The sequence below is a fragment of the Rhea americana genome, unplaced genomic scaffold (assembly GCF_003343005.1).
Source record: "Rhea americana isolate MKP2758 unplaced genomic scaffold, rheAme1 scaffold_209, whole genome shotgun sequence".
NCBI lineage: Eukaryota > Metazoa > Chordata > Aves > Rheiformes > Rheidae > Rhea > Rhea americana.
The window spans coordinates 917,650-941,460 of NW_028186249.1; the positions used below are offsets into that span (position 1 = coordinate 917,650).

Genomic DNA, 23,811 nt, shown 5'->3' on the forward strand with positions numbered 1-23,811 from the left:
AGGAATGATGCATACTCACAATGTTTCCATGGCATTTTAAATACTCTCTGCTGGGGAGCAAACATAAATCCTCCAGGTCTACAGACTGGCACAGAACTCCTTTCAGTGTTACAAAAGTCACAATGYACAAATATTCTCTAACTACACTATTTCTTTATCTTTGGATAGCTGATGTTCCAAGTGTAACATTGTAGGACTGAAATGCACCTTTTACACCTCATTTCTTTTGGTCTTTCCTCGTATGTGTATGCATACATAGAGCAAGGAGAAYTGGGTGTGCCAGCAATGGGAATAGTAAAACTTCCTGGAATTGTTTGTATTGGCACAACTGGTTTTGCTGACATCTCTGCAACATTCACAGCCCACAATGCATACAATATTTAGGGTCATCACGAAGCAGAAGGTTTATTAAACACAAAGCTCACCGAACTCCCAGAAAAACCAACTCCCAGCAAGATCTACGGGACTCTGTTACAAGCTACCAAGTTAAAAATAATTCTCAGTTCATGGCTTTCATAAATGGTTTTTAGGCTACAATTTTGGTCTGAATGTTGCATGATTTGGACAGTGTGCTGCAGTATTGTACCATGAAATCCAGGACGTTTCTGGAGAAGGSAAGGAAAGAGTAGTTGGCATGCATAAACATGCAGATGGTCTAACTCTGGACTGGTGGCAGTAGCCAGCTAAGGTAAAGAAGAACTTCTGCTTTGATGTTTTCRCTTTAAGGAAGTTGCACTAATAGAGATGGTAATTATAGGAACTGATGTTAGTCACGGAGTTAGGATAATTACAGGATCACAGAATGGTTGAGGTTTGAAGGGACCTCTGGAGATCATCTAGTCCAACCTCCCTGCTCAAGCAGGATTACCTAGAGCATGTTAGACAGAATCACATCCAGGTCCACAGCCTCTCTGGGCAAYCTGTGCCAGTGCTTTGTCACTCCCACAGGAAAGAAATTCCTCCTCRTTCAGGCGGAACTTCCTGTGGTCAGTTTTTGCCTAGTGCCTCATGTCCTGTCATGTGGCACTGCTGAAAAGGGTTTGGCCCCATCCTCTTGATACCCTCCCTTAAGTTATTTGTAGACATTGATAAGATTCCCTCTCAGTCTTCTCTTCTGCAGGCTAAACAGGCCCAGTTCTCGTAGCTTTCTCGTAGGGGAGATGCTCCAGTCCTCTGATCATCTTCATAGCCTTACGCTGGGCTCTCTCCAGTAGCTCCATATCTCTCTTGTACTGAGGAGCCCAGAACTGGACACGATATTTGAGATGAGGTCTCTCCAGGGCTGAGTAGAGGGGCAGGATCACCTCCCTCGACTTGCTGGCAACACTCTTCCTAATGCACCCCATAATTCTCTTGGCCTTCTTGGCCACAAGAGCACATTGCTGGCTCATGGTCAACTTGTTGTCCACCAGCACTCCCAGGTCCTTCTCTGCAGTAGGTCAGCCCCCAGCCTGTACTGGTGCATGGAGTTATTTTTCCCTAGGTGCAGGACTCTGCACTTGTCCTTGTTGAACCTCATGAGGTTCCTCTCTGCCYARCTCTCCAGCCTKTCCAGGTCTCTCTGAATGGTAGCACAGCCCTCAGGTGTATAAGCCATTCCTCCTACTTTGGTATCATCAGCAAACTTGCTGAGGAGGCACTCTGTCCCCTCATTCATTGATGAATAAGTTGAACAGGACTGGCCCCAGTACTGAGCTCTGCAGAACTCCACTAGCTACAGGCCTCCAGCTAGACTCTGCACCACTGATGATAAGCTTCTGAGCTCTGTGTTTCAGTCAATTTTCAATCCACCTCAGCCATTTCATAATTGAAAACTTCYGCTTTGTTAGAAGTTTTCTTCTGCTAAAAAACTTTATTTGGTTGCTTTGATGAAGACAATGACTTTAACACCTTTAAACAACAGAAAACTTCACACCATATTAATTAAAAAACAAAATTCATTTCCAGGTCTGCAAGAGAAAGAAGTCTCTAGAGCAGAGTGTCCAAGTGCTGGGGTGGGGTTGGGATGTGAAGAAGGCTTCAGAATTGCACATACTCACAGAGCATCATATTCTGCAGCACTGCAGGGCAGTCAGGCTTTTAACAGTGCAACAGTTTTGTCCTGCCCAGCAGTGCATGGCCTGACCTGTGATGAAGCACTGCTCAGAGATGCCATGGAGCAACAATGCATGACCAAGGCATCATTGTTCATCTGTGCAGGAAGGCACCACACTGGTATGCTATGGACTGCTCTCCAGAGCATCTATCTGCCAGTGTGGTCAAGCAACTCCAGAAAATGTTTAGCATCTGTTAGTGCTCTGTATGAATTCTTCAATCTTGAACGTCATCCTTCTTACTAGGACACTGAGGAACAGAGCAGACCAGCTCTTATTAAAGGAAAAACAATAACTTAAGTATATTTATTTGGTGCCATATTGCATTTATTTCAATAAAAAAGTACAGAAGGAAGTAGGTTGAAAGAAAAAAACTTTTCATAAAAATATAGKTTATTATGTAGAATTGTTGAGGTTTAATTGATTTTGTTTTACTCTGTCTTTTCTACTGTGTTTCATCAGATGGCTGGAATAATGTAGTACTTGTCAAATTATCACAATTTCACTGGAACATAAATAGAAGATTTTATGGAAAAATCACATGTCCCAATCAAGATCAAATTGCAGCTACTATTAGTTTTAAAATAAAATAAAATAAAATAAAATAATAAAATAAAATATTACAACTGTTGGAGCACAAGTGACAGAATTTTCACTATAGAAAATGAAATGGAATAATATGATCAAATGTAACAGAAATTGGTCAGAAACTGCTTTCATACTGACATGAAAAGTTGAAATTCTGAATTTTTCCAAAATTAAGGTAAAACTATGTTTTGTGGGAAACGAAAAACCTATGAATCTATTATTACATTCCAGATGCTAATGAAAACAGTCTCAGAAATGTCAGAAATAATCCACCCACACTGTGCCTCCTTAATCTTCCATGCCTCCAAATGGTACCACAACTCGCAATGTCATAAATGACACTGCGATATGGAGCTAACAGTACTCAGTGCTTTTAAAGTGATTTCTTAATTTAACTTCCAATTTACAAAAGCATTTTACTATCCTTCAACTCTCATTTTCTCTGAGCAAATGCAGACCCTGTTTTGCAAAACATTAAATAAATGGATGTCRCCCTATTATTAAAATTGAAGGGGAGTGCAGAGTTGGCCAAGTGAATCATGGCTGGAGACCAGCTTCCAAATTCCCTTAGCAGCTTTCAGATGATTGTGGAAAGATGCCATTAGACAAAATGCCATGTCTATAAGTGTCACCTCACACTGGTACGTTTGGAAGGCTTACAGAAAGCCTATGCCATGGGGAGCAGACTGTGTACAAATCATGCATCATCCTGATACCTTGTGGTGGATAGCTGAAGCCATTAATCAGTGGCAATGGCTATCTAAGGGTATTTTACCCATCATGGCCTCATTTTTCCCTCTGATCTCCAAGTGGCATAATTTCATCTAGACTTAGAGTAATAGCCATCTCCTGAATGCTTTTGTGAGCCTCACCTGAAACACTTGTCCTCAAACTTGTTCCAAAACATATTTACCTCAGAAGCACAACCTCCAGCTATCTCCGTATACTGGCACTCAATATTAATTTGTCGCCTCACCACTATGAGTTGCTTCCGCATAGGGTGCATGGCTGCTTTRATTAACCTGGGCCTGGGGCCTGCCTTACCAAAATGGCCTGAGAGGCCCCAAGATGTTTTTAAAYATCTTGTCCCTGTTGTTAACTTTTATTTTGGCAGCAGAAATGTTTGCAGGTATTCCTAGGGCTCACAGGCGACTTCCACCTGCCCCTGCTTCCTTTGTGCAGGGAGCTTTTAAGCATAGGCTTACTTAGCCCTTACAAGAGTTTGTGGCCTAAATGCACTTKAGAGGGTACCATCAATTTTCAGTATTTTATGGTAGTTTTTTGCAACTGTGAAACCTGTTTGCTTGCTGCATTCTAGAGTTAGAACATTATAATACCTTTTTAGCACAAAGACCATGGTACACATGAACTCCTGGCCATGCAAACTCAAGCTGGCCTGATTTTCTATTGGAAAGGTTTTTTTGTGATTTTTACAAACACCAGATGCTCAATGATGGGAAAATAAAGCATACTTTCCAGTAAACAAAAGCAGATTTCATTTGCCTCTAAAGCATAAACAAAAAAAGAGTGCAGAGTAGAATGGTACRAATCAGGCATGTACATGTGTACTGGAAGGAGAAAGTGCTGGAAGAAATGGGAAGTAAGTGTACCTAGAGATAAGTTAATGATGAGCTCTGCAACGCAATGATAATCTCAAGGAATTGGAGCTGCCTTTTCCTCTGCTCAGGGCCAGGAGTATGAGTTGCATATAGGCAATAGGAGCCATGTTCCCCAAACAGGCTGCCACATTTCTCAGACGCACTGCAGACRAGCAGTAGGTCTCAGCATGTGGGATTTGCAAACAGGGCTGGCAAGTCCAAATGCTGGTGCACCACATGCCTTTAGAACAAACATCTCTTCTTTTTCTTGCAGATTATATCTTGTAGGGGTGAGAGAGAACATTTGAAAAAGAAGACAATCATAAAGGAGCTCAGAATGGGAAAAAAAGTTAAATAAGTAGGTGGCTGGGGAAATAGAAAAAAGTATACTACAGAAAATGTTTTGAGATTGAGAGAGATTTACTGTGATCTTACTGACTTTCCCAGCTTAGGCTAGAGACCTGAGTATCACACAGTGCAAGGCAAAATGTCCTCTCTTCCTTACTGCTGCAGGAAAGGGAACTCTGTGTTAGATCTTAAGATAAGATTGGTAAATGTGAGTAATACGAAAAATGTTGTAATGCCATTATATAAATCAAGAGCAGACTCTCAGATGATGTCTTCTCCCCAAACAAACAAGAAGTTCAATGACAGATGACTAAGAATCTCAGCCTATTGACTCCAGAGAGGACATGACCAAGAGGGGATAGGCTATTAACATGCAAAATAATGGCTGGAGTCTAGCAGCTCTTTAAACAATTCATTGTTTATTGTCCCAGCCTTCATGGGTTAAATACACAGAAGATCTCTCTCAGTTGACAAGAAATCTCTTGTTCTTTCTAAGCCATGGAACTAGATCCTATAGTTGACCCATCCCCCCAACTAGGGTTATGGGCACCAAGTTCATGGCTTACCAGTGGGAATGAGGCCCCGCAGGAACAGGCTCTACACATTGTTTCACCCCGCCTTTTTTTTTTTTTTCCTTCAGCAGTGGCTACTGCATTAAACTCTGGTTTTTTGCACTGAGAGGCAGGAGTGAGCCATTGCCAAGATAAAAGAAAACTGAAGTTGGATATGTGTTAGTATTTCAGCTTAGGGCTTCTTCATCTTTGATTTTAATCACCGTAATTCCAAACCATGTGATCATTTTCTTCCAATGTAGAAGACACTCTTTTTTTTACCTGTAGAGGAAATTCTGGCATCAGATAAATCAGGCTGATTTCCCAAGCTAAAACAGCAAGGAACCTACAGCAGGAACTTGTGCCCCTGACTGGAAATAGCTGCAAGGACTAAATCCTTGGGTGCTTGAAGTGCTCTCTTTCTTCTATGTGAGCGAAAGAAGTCAATCCCCATAGCAAATTGTCTGGATGTGACAGACAAGAGTTTGAACTACATCTGCTAATTCCTAGGAAGAACAAAGCAACTATCAGAGACAGTTGGAAGTTTTACAAAGAAGATGCTGGAAAAGGCTAAGTTATAAGACTCAAAATATTCTGAGGAATCGTATTAACYATCTTCAGAGCTGCTTTCAATCCACAGCAAACTGTGGAACTGCATTTCCAGCTCTAGAAACTGCCACAGTAATGGATTAACAAATGATTTTCAGGGATGCTACTTGTTGCAAGCATTCTGCTGCACGTAACTTCTCTGGACTCAGCACTGTTGGGTACCTTAGTGACTGTATGCCAGAGGCCATGGACTGTATCTCAGTGGATGAACAGCCACATTCAGATTATCAGTAAAGTAAATCTGTTGAGCAGACCAGGCTCTAGGTGGTAGCCACAGCATCAGACTTGCTGTGCTGAAAGGGGACCTTCAGCAGATCAAAAAAAACCAAAGAAGTTTGGTATGAAGGAAGGGAGACAGAAATTAAAGGTCTAAAGAGCCTTCTTCAGCTTATTTTGAAGAACCAAGAGAAAAGCCACGACCACCAGACTGCTTCAAGCAGCAACAGGTGACAGCAGCTACCTTTTGCTGCCATGAGATGCCATAGCATCCTCAGGAAAAGGCAGGCTAGCACTGCTGGAAGGACATATGAACCCATGAAAGAACAGCTGAAAGATTTCTGGGGCAGAGGCTTCAAAAAGGGGGCCTCTGGGTCTTCCTCTGTACATTAAGGTTGGTTTATAATTTGCTGCCACGTCCCTTCTAAAACTGTCCGGGCATGGTTATGAGGAAGTTGGCAATGATGCAATAAACCAGGGCCCACGCTCTGCCTGCTTGCACTCACAGGCAGCATGGTTCTCCGGCCCCCTCCAGTGGCTAGAAAACAGGCTGAGCAGTCAGCTACAGCCTCCAAGCCAAATCCCTGAGGCCAGCAGAATTCAGGCTTTTGCAAATTCAGAAGTCCCCAGTCCACTCTCTGCTGTGAAGAGCCGTAGTTCTCCTCATGYTTCCCATGTTGAGGTAAATGATTAGATGGACAGGCAGGCTCTTGAATTAGAAGGTCTTTACTTAGCTATAAACAGACCCAAGTCTACCATGGATATCTCCAGTCTGCTCTCAGATTTAATCTTGCCACTGTGTAAATTCATTCCACTCTGAGCAAAACCAACAAACTACCGAATGGCACCTCTTAAAACAGGTCTCTCCTGTATGTCATCGCTACTCTGTCCTGGGTAGATTCTTAGACTGCTTTCTTCACTGAAGAAGGAAGGGTTAAAGAGGYGCTTCAACTCAAAGGCTGTTTCTGAGTGCAAAAAGTTCTTTACTTGAACTTGAGAATGGGAAAAAAAAACACTTCAATCCAACAAATACTGTTCTTTCGCCTTTTGCAAAACTCTCAAGAGGCAGGAAATGATAGTAGAGTATAATCAGCTACCAGCATTTTGTGCTCTGGAAATCCCCTATAGCAACAAACACAAGAAAGCACATGCAACAGTGCTTTGAACCTGCTTTGCTTATTCCAAATCTGTCTGAGTTTTCTAGGCACTTTCCACATTTTGTTATCCACCCACCTATCCCATCCCCACTTATAGCAAGGCCATACAAMACGCACTTTCTATATTATGCACATATTTAAAGGGGATTCTTCCTTATATGTGATGTGTATTGTGGAACGCTTTAGTTTTCTAACTATGACTTCACAATGCTCATATATTGTTCATGTTATTTGAGCATACCKTGTGGACAACATGGACAAAAATACATTTGCTACACAGGAGGAATTGGTGAATTCTGAGTTAAGGCAAGAATAAATGCTGTTTGTGCAGTGTGAATTTATATAGTATRCATATATTATTGCTCAGATATCATACTGGAAGACTATTCTTCCTCCGACTGAAAGGGATAGGGCAGCCAGAGGATMCAGTTCCGATACTGACAAGACAAGCAATGTCTATGAATGTCATGAATTTATTTCAAGGTTCAATATTTATCTCTCTACAATGAAGATTCCAGATTGTTAATCTGTATATTAACAGTATTAATCTGTATATTAAGAGTTAATCTGTATATTTCTCTGTGTATTAAACCATTTCACTTATGTAAAGCTGGGTCTATGTATCCTCAGCAACCAATGATGTCCCAGGAACCTACCCCAACATCATTCTTTACACTCATGGCTTATCATTGTACAAGTGAGCTGTCTCACTGAGTTGTTCTCTCCACAGTCACTCATCTAAAAGAGGAAGACCATCCGTGCTTAAGGTTGGAACCTTCACAGGAGGCACAGTCCCCAGTTAAGATGGAATTTTGATAGGTAGTCCAGGAAAAATGCCTTTTGCCAATTGAAGCTTTTATCCTGATCCAAGTGCTTGTTGAACTTCAAATATGTTTGCTATAGGGTTGGGAGAAGCATCCTTTGGCTTGTGAGTTTGGGGCTGCGACTCCACATAGGTTAAACGTATGCAGTTGGATTTGAAGACCTATGCAGTCCTTCAAACTCAAGGTCAAAAGAACTGCCCAGATCCACAAAGTTCAACACATGCTACCATGATCACGATCATGAGCATGACCATCATATCTCAAATTGTATATAAAGAATGAATTTGGTAAGCTAACTGGGGCTTACTGCCAGCATGGCTTGAGTTTACCAGTATGACCTACACAGAAATTGTATCTGTATCAGGTATGAATCTATGCATGGATTAGCGGGAACTCTTCTTAGCTTCACTCATATGGGAATCATGGCTCTAGAAAGGAACAAATGTATGGCTACAGTTGCTGATCTGGGTAGAGAGTCATTAGCTGGTTATCCATAAGCTTGTTGCAAAATTGTGTCAGTCAATGGCACAATAGTCAACAAATCAAGTACTGACTTATGAAGGCAGCTATAATGAAAACTGGTAAAAGGTCATCTGCAGAAGTTCAGCTTTAATTACACACTCAAGTTACACTGGACACTGAGTTAATCATGCCTCTAACAACTAAATTCTGCAAGTTTCTTTGAGCCACTCTCCATCATTCACAGAACCTACCCTGGCTTTTCACTGTACCTCATTCTAGGGGGAGTACCACTGAGCCTGCTCTCCCCAGAGAAGCATATCCACATCCATATTACCACTTCCTCCCAAAAGGCACTAATGCATGATTGGTCTGTAAAGTTATATGACCAAGTGCAAAATCAGAGGGAAAAAAAATTGACCCAAATAAGCTGTTGGCATGGCATCTTCTCAAGACAACCTCCCTCATTTTCTGCCTCTATATATTGGAGCTGGAAAGCATGTTCGGAACATGCTCCTGCAAAACATTATGGTACTGCCAGCAAGGTGACAAGAGGTTTTATAACCTGTTTGCATCTTTGGCATGTTAACACTTCTATAAAGCACAAGCTCATGGGCTGCCTTGGCCTCCAGCATGGTGAAAACCTAAACCATCTGCAAGTCTGAAAAGGAAAACAGTGCAATACTGCTGCCTTGCCACCCTGAAAGCATGCCAATAGCTGTGTATCCTTGCCATTATATCTCATCTGTGAAGAGTTCCGAAAATAGCTTTTGCTTTGGTATTTGAGCACTGAGCATAACCAACAGAGTTTAGTTTGTTCTCGACAGTGCAGTTCTCAGCAGCTCAAGTCTTGTCACTTTAACTTGAAGTCAGTGAGCAGAGACCAAATACRTGAGAGGCTAACTGGCTATTGGCTGCCATTCCAGCACCACAGTCCAGYCTCGCCATAGAATCGAAATAATAAGAAACAATCAGAGACTCCATTTTTTCTGCCCTTCCTCTTTCTCTGAAAGAATCTCTGAAAGGCAGGTACTCTTCAGCAGTTACTACAACATACAGAGAAGTTCATTATTGTTTGTCAAGCTCCACCACAAACATATCTCATAGTGGGAGGAACAGAATCTGAGGTGTGATTTTGTATTTTCTGGTACCTCTGGAAAAGGAGTATTTCACAAGCTAACATCATGATCTATTCACCTTTCATTTTCTTGCTCTTTCTCTAGCTCTCTAAAGGCATTTGAAAACAGGTGCTTCCCTATAAAAGATATGCAGCTCACCCCAAGTCACTCTTCAGCAGCTGGGCTGAAGGTTGAAGCAATTCAGTGTCTACAAGTTGGGCATCCATCCAGGGAAAGACACTTCAGCACAACCTCTATAAAGGAAAATTTTCTAAGGCTACCTTCTTTGGTCCRTATGTGGAAGGTCCAACACAAATAAGAGGGGAGTGGGAGCACTGGGTACCAGCTGTGTGGGGTTCCATGCTCATTCCATGGGATAGCCTCATGATTCTGCTTCCGTATCGACAGGATAGCCAGGGCTGTCAGGTATGGTGGAGATACATCCAAAGGCATCTGAAACTTCCTGAAGTGCAAGGTAGCTTAAACAACCCCACTTCCTTGCTAACACAGGATGTCTAAGAAAGACSAGGGCAGACTCTATATAGAGTAGCAGGTAGGTAGGCATTTCTATTTCTACGTGCTGTCCACAGTTAGCTACTTTACTGGGCCTTCAGTAATGTCATGACCACTGCAGTATTGGTGACTAKGGATACAGGGTAACTTCTAAGCAAAGCAGGCAGTCTAGAGAGAGTTTTTGCTCTTTTTTTTCTTCRTAATTACACAGATACATTTATAGACATTGGATCAACTACCGTCCAACACAGCAACACAGTAGTTCTATTTAACAACCCTTCTACTATTGTTCCTGGTTGCTCCCAGATATTCAAGTATATTTTACAGTGAACAGGAGATGAGTTTGACTATTGTTTTCCCCAAAGATAACCCAGAAATCTTTCAGGTTCACTTCAAGGTTTCACTTGAATATCACTGTCCTTATCCTATCACCCAATATTCACACAGTAGCAATGGCTGAGCCACAGGGACTACCACATCACCACAACGGGCTGTATAGGCTATGTAACTATCATTTTTCCCATGTGAAACTACCTTTTCTTCTTGTCTCCACATGTTTTCTCATTCCTGCTAAGGCAGCGGTTATGAGACTTGGTCTGGTCCTAGGCAGTCATGGGGAGAACTGGCCACCCCTTGCCTCATCCATCATAGTGCTGGAGGGAGAGCCAAGATTCCATGGCACATCTGGTGCTCTGTAGACAGTGACTCAGACAGAATAGGATTACAGATTCTGCTACTCTCCCATCTGCATGATGGGTCTCCTACACAAAAAAAAGCCAGGACAGTAGCTACCTCGGAGCACGTAGAGACGCAAAAACAATTCTCCAAGTAACACACACTACTGGACAGGAAACTTGATGCATTTCACACCAGAAGAGGACAGGAGAAAGTACACCCACTTTCACAGCACCAATCACAGACTCCATGGGGAAGGGAAAGGCCAGGTGCTGATACCAGAAAGAGAACAGTGCTGTTGTAAACCTCTTACCAAGGGGAGGAGAGACTCCTTGGCAACTATAGGAAAATGAAAGCCCACAGCTTAAGTATGGGTGCATTTCCCACACAGAAGTGCCACTGAGGCCCAAAATATGTTTGACATGGAGCAGTAACAGAGGTAGAGTCATAACAAACATATATATGTTAGTAGCCATAGGATATTTTGTATTTGCTCATTTAACAGCCACACACAGGTATTGGCCTCATTGCCCAACCAATTGCAAACAGGTCACCAGTTAGATAGCTGGTAGTTTAAATATAGACACACAGAATCACTGCACCCTAAATTTGAAGGGGGAAACCACAGGGGCAGGGAATTATGTGCACTCCATAAGCAAATACAATATTTGACCTTGGGGTCAGGATTGGCACTTGGTTTTGTCAGCTCAGTCATTTACCAAACGAAACTGTCCTGGAAAGCAGTTGATTGCCCTTTAACTGTGTTCATGAAGTAGAAATTGTTTAATGGGGTCTGGGATTGGAAGGCTATGGATCAGATCCAGACGACATTTGCCAAGTATTCTTCGTACAGCTATGCGGCAGAGAGACAACAGGCTCCGGGTGCAGCCTGCAATAAAGAAAGCAGAGAGGAAATATTGAGGGGCGGAATAAGAAAGAGAGAGGTATAACCGTATGCAAGCTGTGCTGAACTCTGGATGGCACAAAGCCTCTTCTGACAGCAGCAGAGCCGTTTACCCCCTCCAAAAGCTGAGGCGATGTTAGGCACAGCAACAGAAAGGCAGTGCAGGAGAGTTGATCTTGCACAAAGCCTCCCTGTGAGGAGCCGCACTTTTTTTGGCAAAAGTTTTGGAGCAATCACAAACACCAGATGGGCATTTTGGAAGGTCAAGGTGGAGACTGCATGGAGGTGTTACCATGGACCTAGACTAGATCCAAGAGATCACCTCCAAATCTGCACCAGTGGAGGCTGTGAGAGGCTTTATACTAATCAAATCATCTTTAAGTGATGTAGACTTTCCTTTTGAACTAAGTCATCCTCTGGGAAGCAACAGCTGTGGGGAAAAGTCYCAGCATTGGCAGCCAGCTAAGGTCTTATCCCAACTTTCCTTCAAGGGCTTCTGTTGAATTCATGGAGAGCTCTGCCAGTGCAAGGAGAACAGTATGGTGGTATCCTTGTTGATTCAGGAAATGGATCTCCAAGGCATCACTCTATTATCCTGACTGCCTGCCATACCTGAGGAGAGCAGGCAGGGCTGTCCAGGCAGGGCCGTCCCATTTGCCTCCTACACCAAGGCTTAACGAAAACCACCTGCTCTTGTTTATTCCCATCTCTGCTCTGCAAAAGTCCAGGAGAGTTCAAAAATCAGGCGTGTATAAAGCTGAATGTACTTTGAGTTGGACGCTAGGYGTTGTATCCTATGCCCTGAATCCCTTTTAAACCTCTCTGGTCTGAAGTTTCAGACAGAAACACTACTTTTGACCCTGGTGCAAAGCCCTGGCCTTCAGTGCCTGAGTCTGGTGGTTTTATGAGGTGCTGCCCTTGCCGGAACAGGGATGCACACTGAACTAATGTTGCTTTTGCTAATAAATGAAAGAAATAGCACGTAAATGCAGGCATGGTTGAGCTTGATGCTCTGGCTTACATCTTCTGTAACTCATTTACTTCCCAGAGGATGCAGAATTCAAAAAGTCAGCTTTTTTCCACCATTTTACACTGCCAACTGAGCTTCCATCTCTTACTTCCAGCACCATTGTGATTTTGCCACCCAACCAGCCTGCCCAGATATCACTTTTGCTTCAGTTCCAAGGAATTCCTGGGACCCCCTGATCATAAGGGCACTGAAGAACAGTSAGGGTGTGTTTCTGTGGCTTCACTGAACTGGGTCTAGCTGGATGCACCACAAATGGTAAATGAGCAAGAGTACAGAGACATAAATGCCAGAGGTGTGGAGCCCTACTGTATCCTCCCTTTGCAACCACTTGCCCTAACTTGCTTGTCAGCTACCAGTGCTCTGTGGACCAAAAGTCCAGCTCTAATACGGCCTCACTTCCTAACCGTGCCTTAGACTGCTGAGGATGCTGCTAAACAAAGGGAAAGAGCTAGGAGAAAGACCACAGAAAGATTTTTTAAAAAATAGAGGTAAGTGCTGAGATGGGGATAACTGGTAGGTCAAGAGTTCAAGAGGGAAAGCACCATGACAAGGTTTGAAATCTAGCTGGAGGCTTACTGGGAGCTTTCACTGGGTCAAGTCATCACTGTCACTAGCAGTGATGGAGCTGGTGGCAGACTGCAACACTGAAGATCTGTGCCATGGAGCCRCAGAAGTTGGCCCCATGCTCCACTCCTGCCCAACACCTGCCTGGCCAGCAAAGGCTCTTTGGGTGCATTATCAGGGCTGATGAGCTGAGTAACGCCTAGGTGAATAGCTTGTTAAATCCTAGTTATCTCTTGTATGTGTTAGAATTGCTTTATACTTTTAAATTGGGTATATGCTGTTTGCAGAATCATTTACATTTGGCTAAAGGGACCTGAAGAAACAGATCTGAAGCAAAGAGGATGGTAATGTCCACCTTCCCTAGCTGCTTCTTCATTTGGAGGAAGCCATTTATGCAAGATACCAATGGTGGCAATAATGGAGAAGGCACCTGTGATATTTAGGGAGAAATGACTACCAGGCACAAAACACACTTATACAGATAAATCCATGGTGCAGCCCCTACCAGATAAATCTTCCAAAGAGTTCTCTTAAATGCAGATCTAGATAAAACCAGAGCCACTGTAGTAAGTCAAAGYTACTTACCTCTTGCTTCTTTGAACACCTGCAGAGCCTCAGGGTTGACTTTGACCCTTCCTGTGGATTCACCTCCCAAGGCCTCCACCTTCACCAGGTTCAAATTGGCTCCAAAGTCAATCAAAAGATGGACAAATGCTGCTTCACAACCATGCCGCAAGACAGCATCCATCACACACACTGGGGAGCCTCGGGAAAAGCCTTGGATGTTGATGGGCCCACAGCAGTTAAAATCTGGGTTGGCTCCCGCCTGGAGCAGCAACTTGAAGCACTGGAGGTTGTGGTAGGCAGCACTGATGTACAGTGGGCAGACCACCAGCGTGGTGAGGGGCCGCAAGGAGAGGCTGGGGAGCCGGGAAGCCAAGTGGTGATTCACATCCACATCTGCACCATACCTGGTTTGGAGAGAGAGAGGGGAGACTGTTTGGAAACCATGACTGCAACACAGGGGCACAAAACGGTAGGGATGAGAGTGAAGGATGCTGGCCACACACTAACCCAGAAAGTAAGAACCCTGGGGCTTGTCTGCCTTTGGTATTTATGTGCCCCTCCACCCAAGAATCAGCCATCTCTACCCTTAGTAGGGCCTGCAAGTGTCCTGCCATTCACAAGCAAACTAAACAAAGCAAAACTGAATTAAGGCCACACTAGTTCCAAAGAAAGGTAACTACAAGGGCATTTAATGCAGCTTCACATTCAAAGTTAACTTTGAGGAATTTATCTCCTGAAAGGCTTAAAAAGGCAGAACGATGATGGAGCAGGGATACCATATACAGCACAGTATGATTGTTAAGAATCAAAGCAGATCCTATGTTTGCAGCAGCCCAGGATCAGAACAGGAGGAGCAGCTGAGGGATAAGCTTCCTCGCCCTCCCAGCGGATGTGCTGAGCATAGCCTTTGTACGAGGGACAGCTCAGTCTGGGCCAGCGGCACTTAATGTTGACCTCTAACTGATTGGCTAGGGAGTGGAGGAAGTTTCCAAGTGACTCAGTTGAAGAGATGCAGTGGAGGCAATGAAATAACTATCCCAGCAGGATAAAAACATCTGAGAAGCTAGACAGGCAATTGATCTGACTATCACAAATAGGCAGCAAATGAAACAGAAATCTGTTCTCAAATTGTGTGCTCAACAGTGAAACAGAGAACAGTGGAGCAGAGACCTCCATGAGCTGTTATAGCAAACATGTCAAGCCTTTCACAATCAACTCTTGCTTTATGCTATTCTGTGAGGAGGCCAGAATCTTACATCTTCACCTCATAGGGCAACAGTGTCTCAGCTACTTCATAATCTCCTGCAGTCAGAACAAAGTCGTCTCTAACTTGTCCTGGCAAAGAATAAAAGAGTAAGCAAGGTAGACCCCTACTCAGTGGAAATCAGCATGGTCATACAACAGAAGTGACATCTACAACATTTAGGCCCAGTGGGATATTTTTGGGAAGTGTGGATGGTGCCAGGTAGAGAGTGAGCAGAAAATAGTGCTTATTTGCTTTGGAGTGTGTTTTTTTTTTTTTTTTTTTTTTTTTTTAGTGTTACTCTCTAAAAAAGTATGGAATTTGAAAAATGGCAATGCTGCAGAAAGAAGTGACAACAAAAATAAGCATTTATTTTCTGCATTTGGCCCAAGGCTGGGTAACACCCAAGCAGTGGTAACACTGCAGCTACATCTATTTCACATGCAGTTTGGAGCAGAGTGAGGGAGACAACACAATCCCCAAATGAGTAGCTATTTTTAATTGCAGAGTTCCAGATCAAGCAGAAGCCCTGTCCTTCCCCTGCACAGTAATAAAATTTTCCTTCACCCACCAATCCCTCTCTCAAAACTGCAAACCGTGTGTTCAGAAGACCAGGTTTTTCTGTCTTCCTAAATATCATAATATTCTTCTTTGCAGTTAATAAAACATATAAGGAAACCACCTGGAGACAAATTCTACCTCAAGGCATACATAGTTCTTTCTGAACTCAGTAGGGGTTCAGCAAATACTTAACCACATGCTTTAACTCTGAGAACAGAAATAATCTCATTTAAATTAAGCATGCACAAAACAAAGGTCAAGAAAACTTGTCTGAGAGCTGCAAACAGCAAGTTGTATGTTTTTACCCCAACCCACAAGACCTCCCAAGCCATGAACATCTCAGGCTCCCAGGTGACCTGTTGGGTGGAGAACAGTAGGGTGAGGATGGAGTTAGGTAGTAATGACACTGCAGAGTGAGAGCTAATCTCTGCACTAGCCTGCGTGGCCAACCTTCACTTCCCAGTCCAAGCAGCCAGACCATTGGCAACCACTGCACACTAAGGGACATTCCCACTTTCTAGCAGTTTTCAGAGAGCTTTGCTAAATCTGTTTGATATCGCCTGTGTTGGAGCACAGAGGGCTAAATAAGAAAAGATGTCTGTTTTCTGTAGAAATCACACATGTTCCCTGCAGATTAAAAAAAAAAAAAAAAAAGAAATCTTAAAATCAGACTATCCAAGCATTTTAGATGGGGTGATACGAGTTGCTATAGGGTTTTTTGTTGGGCTGTTGTACAGCTGTTGCCTCCTATGGCCTAGATCTCACTAGGCAAACAAATGCCCTCACATTTTTATCCTTCCCTCTCCTTTTTTCCCCATTATTACTCTGAAAAAATTCTGTGGTAATCTCCATTTTGCAAGAAAATATGAAATTCTCCTTTTTTCCCATAGAGTTAGTTGCATATCTGAGGCACTGGTGTGATTTGTTAGCTCTTTTGTAGTGCTTTTAGTGAGGCAAAAGGACTCTCTCATCCTTAGTACGCTGGGTCAGCCCTGAGTTACACTGCAAGTACAATACAGCAGTCCATCTCATAGCAGCATGATCTCATAACAAGCTGTTGGAAAAGTAATCTATACCCTGGCAGAGTAATTGTGAATATTTCCACCAATCTTCTTATAAAATGGATCACCACTTCATGGCTATGCGTGTATTTACTATTAATAGTTTTTAATTTCACTTACTGCTTGGTTAGCTGGTTCAGCAATTGTGAATCCTGATTGTGCTACCATATGATTAAAAAAATGAACCAGGTGATGTTTAGACATCTGCAGCCAAGTAACAGGGAAATGTATGTGTTAAGGAGAACAGCCTGACCAGGCTAGGTTTTCCTTTCAAGACTCTGGGGCTATCTCAAGCAGAATAATCTGAATTTTTTCTTTATGTTTCAGTAAAAAGCATCTTATCTATTGCATTTCCCCTTACAAATCTTTTAGACCAACATTTTCTGAACTTTTGAGTGAGCTTTGTAATGTACGGCTGCATTTTAAAGTACAAAACTTAGAATAGATCTGTGCAATCTGTACTCCAAGATATTTGAAATTTTGGGCAGTCTGACAATTTGGTATTAGTTAGCAGCCTTGGGAGAGACATTGTCTAATAAAAAGATATTGGACAAACTCCAGTTAATTTTTAATCCTGAAAGTTTTCCAAAATCTTGCTTTTAATATTGCTGGCAAGGTATCCCAAGGAGTAGATATATAAATCAATACATCAACTCTCTGTGTGCTGAAATACCATTTGCTACATTTCATCCTGCGTTAGCGGATATATCAGGGGAGATTCTCAGGAATGTAGTTTGTGAGCCTGAACCCTGTGCCAACAAGCACATGGTGATGGGGACATCCTTGTCTCTGCTTCCAGAAGAAGGAGCAAGTGTGTGTGTGGGGGGGAATAGTCTCCCTTTCTTTCTACTCTCCAGCTTCCTTAAAGCTGCATTTCAGTGAAAAATAATTTCCCCATAAGCAAAAAGGAAAGGAGAAAATCCCCAAGTATTGCAGAATGTTTATATCCAAATCCTTTTTGTTGTTATTTTTTAGCATTTACWGTCACTGAGGGGATTCCTTGGAGGRTGTTTCTGTGGGAATCCAAATAAATTTTCTTTTCTTTTACTATTTCTTTCTACAAAAGAAATTTCCCCTTATAATCCCTTATTACTTGGCATCAATGGCTGACCCATATAGTTGCTCAGCACAGTCCCTTATACAAAGAACTTCCAATTCAGAAGAAAGGAAATGTCACAGCATGATACAGAGGTGAAACTACCCTGAGCTGCTGGTGCTGCAGACAAAATTCCCTAAAGGACAGAAGATCTTTGTATTCCCCCGACATTGCTGAACCCTGCCACAGCTAAAGCCTGAATAAGGGATCAGGTGCTCTACAAAAAAAAAGATCAACCCAAGTCTAACTGCCTTCTGAACTAGGAAAATGATTTTTTGGACACTATTACAGAATTAACCCAGGCTGTCACTGTTGGGCAGCCCAGGTTGCTGGTCCCATTGGATGCATAAGGCATCCATGCTAGCGATCCTCCTGGGAATGGACTTGTGTTCCTGCAGACAAACTACTCTCTGGCTCAGTGTGTTGCAGAAAGGAAGGCTGGCTGGATGCCCAAAAGGTATTACTGCATACAATCAAGCAAGCAGTATTGGCCCCTGCTACCCAGGCAAGGCTACCTTTCAGCTCCCCAGAGGGATCTCTGTGGCTGCAGAGATGCCATCCCTTCCAATGGAGCTGTGGGTCAGGTCTCTGGCAAGGGGAAAAATGAACCAGATGTTCCAAACAATGTTCTAGTGATGGGTAAGTGCCAGGCAGGCAGCTAAGAACAGGTGGTCCTTGAGACAGGCATCTCTCCTCCMAAGGACAGAAAATGGTCAAGGAAGCAAACCTCAGTAAAGATGTTTCTGAATATTTCTTTGACCAGCTGAGAGATCCWCCTTGTTCATAAACTCAGCCAGGTGGGACTGAACAGAGGGGCACAGAGTCAGCAATGGGCTGTTGAGATAGAGCAGGGCCATGGAGGAAAGTRAGGGGATGCTTTGCAATGCTTGGCTCTGACAGCAGGGTCAGAAACAACAACTCCTTGCTTGGGCTTTTTCTTAGGAGATGAGGCATGGTGAGGTCACACATCAGTGGCCTTCTTGGCCAGCTTCTTCAGGCCTATGGAGACACCGGATGTGCCACAGAGAGAAGGGGGAGGTAAAAGGAGGAAATGGATGCTCTGAGTCCCACAGGTCCCATAAGGGAAAGAGCCTGATGGGGGGCAGAGAGATAGAGAGAGAGAAGCAGAGTCGCGTCCCTTTGAGCCAGGGCCATCTCTAGCTGATGCCTTGATTCTCACCTGATCAGCTCCCGGAGGATGTCCGCYCGACCTACACGTGCTGCATGGTAGACAGGAGTGCTGCGGTGGTGCCGGCTGCCATTGGGGTCAGCCCCAGCTTCCAGGAGGATTTTGGCACACTCAAGGTGTCCGTTGACCACAGCCACATAGAGGGCAGTCTGCCCCTTCACGTCTACCAGGTCAATCTCAGCCCCCTTCCGGAGGAGGAAGTCGACGCAAGGGCCATGGCCAGCAGTGGCGGCGATGCGCAGTGGTGTGCAGGGCAGCCAGCCACAGCACCACACTGACTTCTCGTTGATCCGACTGGCAAGTCAGGAGAGAAGCAAYGGGTCAGAGAGGGCCTCCCACCACCTTGTGCCACCCTGCCTCACCCAGCACTGGAGAAGGATGCTGGGGGAGGCCAAACACCCATCCCCCTTGAAGCTTTTCCTCCCCATTTTAGGCAATTTACATTAGCCTCTAAGAGCTCTAGTAAGTAACCTGGCACTGTTGTTCTAGGTGCTGCACATTGACAGCTAGAGACTATAGCAGGTACTGAAACAGGGCCCACGAGATGGGCTTTAGCACAGCTCTGCTGTGTCAGGAGTTGCACATATATGCAGCAAGCGACAAACCCTGCATCAAAACCCAGTCAAAATGAGCAAAAAAATCCCTTTTTCCTTATCTAGACAACATCCCAAATTAGAAGTGACCAAGCTGGGGACTAAAACAGTAGTTTAGTCCAACCTGCTCTGACAGGCACATAATGATGCCAAAGCAACAGAGAAACAGAAAGAGCAAGAGTGGAGAGACACCTGGAAGTGCATGCATACATCCATATCACACCACCGGCAAAGTTGCAGGCTTGGCTTRGAACCATAAGGAGACATAAATGCAAATCCAGGGAGCATTAGTTCTGGGTAGGCACAGCCCTGCCAGGAAGGAGCTAAGTCTGGGAGGGCAGGCACGTTGCTCTGAACAGCATAAATAGGCCGTTAGCATCCTTGGTAGACACCAGTACTGGCAGAAAGAGCCTTGCTCAATTTATAGAGGAGAATGCTCTGCCTTGTGGCTGCTCAGATCCCCCCTGAAATCACTGGTACTAATCCTCATGCTCATCCAAATCTCAAGTTAGTCCTAAAAAAATCTCATAAATGCCCAGCGCTCAATCACAAGTTCTCTTCAGATCACAGCAAGTACCATTCCAGCAGCAACACACAGTGAGGAAGGGATTTCTTTAAGGCAAAGTAGGCAGGAAAATGTGCCCCTTGGCTAGTGCAGCCATCAATTTGCTCTTCCAGCAGATTGCATGCAAGCCATTGTAATCTAAACAGGACAAAGCAATTTTTAYGTGCTGTGTTTAAGGCCATTTGCCAGGAAAGCAGTGCCCCATTTTCTTCAGCCAGGCTTTAGGAAGAAGACCGATATGAACCCCACACCAAGTCCTCAGTTGTGCAGTCTTCTGATAAAAGTGTTCCCTTTTATCCTAGGAGGTTGGCAGATCTCCGCCCCATATCTGCCCCCAAATTCAAAGAAGTCTCTTCTCTGCTAACTCTGATGATGCGTCTATGGGTCCAGACCTTTTCCTACTGCTTAACCTTCTCTTTTTCCTGCAGGGAAGGGTGCCTCTTTCAGCTCACTTGGAGCCTTGGAAAGTCATCTAGCACTGCTGTGGTGGGGTTCCCATGCAGCACGGGACAAAAACAGAGCCAAACCTCAGATCAAAGGAGTGAAGAGGCTTGACAGAACCACCTTGGTGACAGAAGGAGGAGCTGGATCATTCTTATTGTTGCTGAAAGGACTTTTTTTTTTTAAGGTTGAGAGACATTTGCACTCTAAGCAGTTTTCTCCATGGTGCAGGAAAATTAATTAACTGTCCCCGTGGTCACAGACTTAGCTATGGCCAGATTTTGTAACGTAGGGCGTTTCAGGTTTATATTTGATTGTAATCCCTTTTATATGGTTTTCCCATCATATATAGACTCCTATTTTCACAGTATTGTATTTCCAGCATGATCTGAGGAGAGTTTATGCATGGACACTGCCCATTTACGAACCTCACAGGACTAGCTCGAGATTTGCCTCCTGGAGGAGTAAAAGAGGCATAATTTCAGGGGTGAGCACAGCAATCTCCCACCAAACACGTTTCCTGTAAAAATGGAGCAAGGCATTTCTGCCAACAGAACAGGCTTTGAAAAGGAGCAGGCTGCAGGGAGAAGGGGTGGGATGGTTTGGGGCAGGCAGCCCAGGGAATGAAAGAGTCATTAGCCAAAGTTTTCAGAACAGAGTTCAATCAGGCCTTGCGTCTGACTCCTCCCTTGGTCCTGTAACAATCTCCAGAGCCAGTGCTAATATGTTCATGAAGGAAAGAGGGGCTGGCACTGGGTGGGAGAAGTGCCCCTCACCTTTGGAAGCTTTCCTCTTGCAGCAGACTCTTGAGCGTGGGTAAATCCCCCACATAGGCTGCATCATGCAGCCGGGTGTCCTCGCAGTGCTCGATGGGGTGGTCGCAAAATTGTTCCCTCAGCCACTCCTTGAGATTACGACCTGCGCTGAAGAGAGGGGAAGCTGGGTTGAGTCCTAGCATGAAGCTGCTGGAGGAAGCAGGCACTGAAGAGCCTTGGCACAGCTCCCAGGATCACCAGACAGAGCTAAAAATGGCATGAGGGAGAGTCGGTTTTCCTGTGAGAAGACACCGGCATAGCTACAGCTCATATTTCTTGATACCTGAATCCAACAGACACTGACARAAGGGAAAAGACATGGAGCAAGGAATGGCCTCCTGTCCAGTATGCAGTTGCTGATAAGGTGGCTGCTTGATGCCCACTGCTAAGCACAGGCAAAGACTATAGCAACAGCCATGTCCCTCCCCCCCCCCATGACTGAAATGGATCTTAGACTGAAGCCTTGCAAAAGCAAAAACTGCCCCTGAACTCCACATCAATTCTGCATTTCCTGGGTTCACAACATGCTCCCACAGATCCAGATCTTTCCTTAAGAACATACTAGATGATCTGGAGAAATTTAAGGTATCTTGAGGGATGTTTCTGAAATTTCTGAGATGTTTTCAGTGTTAGCTACATCCAGAAAAAAGCAAAGGAGAAATATGCTCAGACTGCAGTCTGAGGTCCTCAGCATTGGTATAGTCATGCAAGTAAATCCTCTGCATAGGTTTCTGTGGCTGTATCAGCACTTTGACCAGACTCTGTAAAATACAAAGCCCTGTCCCTCTCCAGGCAGCAGAAGTGGTCAGGTCTAGCCCAGCACTCGGGGAGCAGTGAGTTGCCATATGCTCTACATCACCAACCTAGCAGTCCATCTGACTGATCCCTGCGTGGGAACCACAGAAACAGAGCCCCTGCCCTGTCCAGCCATACTGAGCCCCCCAAAGGTTCCCCTGCCCCCACAAATCCAGCTCATATTGCATTTTTTTCAGCTGTATCATCTAGATTTACTTGTGAAAAAGCTGAAGCATGGGGACAGTGTTGCTAGTCCATGCAAATAGCCCTGTACAAGCTTTTGAGTGGCCTGGCAAAAGCTAGGCCTTTGGTTCTTCCCTGTTCTGCAACCTGGAGGAAGGTGCTTTGCTCTCTTTGTCTCCCTTCTACACCTGCTCAAACATCGCCATGATAATAATACCTGCCAAAGTGCTTTGGGATAACAAAGACCTGGAAGGAGACAGGTTTGTTCGAACATGAAGATAACTGMCCCAGTGGGCAGTGTGCCAGCACAAACTAGGGCTTCTGTCTCCTCGCACCAAGACTGAAGGGAATTAGGTGCTCAGATGCTCTCAGAAATGCTATCATGTCCCATCTTGCCCCGGTGAATCCTGTTAGCTGAAGGCAACAAGTGGCAGCTTGCAAATTGCCATGGGGAGGTGAGGGGGACACAACCCATGCTGCCTCACATGTAGTGTTAAGATACGATCTGAAATGAACCTCTTGGACTAAAAGTACACCGAGCAGGGGAGACCAACCAAGTCCACACTAAGGGCACTCAGCTCCACTTGGAAAATCCTATGTGGCTTTTTCCTGCCACCAGTCTGGTGAAGCAGTCCTTCCTCTAACACCTTCAGCAAGCATTGTGGGCACCTCCCCATACCCTGAGCCCAAGCAGGCAGCAGCTCGCTCATGCTTTGCCCACCCTGGGATGTATTGCAAGGACGGAGGTGGGACAGGCAGGTGCCTGGATGGATGGACAGTGACCAGCAATGGTAAGGCAGTGTGCACCCCTGTGAGAGACTGCTGGCTCCCGGTTTAGTGGGCTTTAAGGGGGTGTTGTGGGGGGGGGGAGCTCTCTGGTGTGGCCACTGTTTCATAGCTATTTGCTCTCCTAACATTACCTGCGTGTCCATCTGAGGCACTGAGGTTGGTACCCAGATTTCCGATGCTGGGGGCATCCTGGCCATCCCCGGGCTCGGGTGGGAGGGCACGAGCACTGCCAGCCTGGCAGTCAGTGCGGCTGCCTTCAGCCATCTGCGATCGTCTTCAAGGAGACCCCCGCACGCCTGCCCCTCACATTGCTCCGGCCTCCTACCTGCTGACTCCTGGACCGCTAGAGCACCCCAGCCCCCAGGCCTGGCCTGTCATCTCCCATTTCCATCCCAGGCTGCCAGACACAGCCCTCCCKCTCCAAGTCGGGTCTGATTGGTGCCTGCCCAGAGCTTCCTGTTTCTATGTTAAGGTGGTTTTTTCCCAGCCTAAYGAGATGGCTTCTTCTCCCGTTTTGACAACCAGGAGAACAGCAGCATCGCTGGAGCAATTCCTCCTTCAAACCTATCCCCTCCTCCTCTGCAATATGGGCAGCCTTTATTCCTTTAGGGAGAGGAGGGTGAAGGRGAGAAATAAACAGCCCTCCTGTCTCTTCTTTTCTCCGCA

At 44.8% G+C, this 23,811-nt stretch overlaps 1 protein-coding gene across 1 annotated transcript; it reads right to left on the reverse strand.

Moving 5' to 3' along the window:
- Positions 1 to 11,210: 11,210 nt before the first annotated feature.
- ASB1 (ankyrin repeat and SOCS box containing 1) lies at positions 11,211 to 23,555 on the reverse strand. The gene is made up of 5 exons (XM_085304389.1): positions 23,277 to 23,555; positions 21,340 to 21,481; positions 18,956 to 19,258; positions 13,833 to 14,218; positions 11,211 to 11,638 (listed from the first exon to the last, which is right to left on the reverse strand). Exons 1-5 carry the CDS (start codon positions 23,407 to 23,409, stop codon positions 11,505 to 11,507), a joined length of 1,098 nt encoding a protein of 365 aa, XP_085160515.1. The 5' UTR covers positions 23,410 to 23,555; the 3' UTR covers positions 11,211 to 11,504.
- Between the last annotated feature and the right edge of the window lie 256 nt (positions 23,556 to 23,811).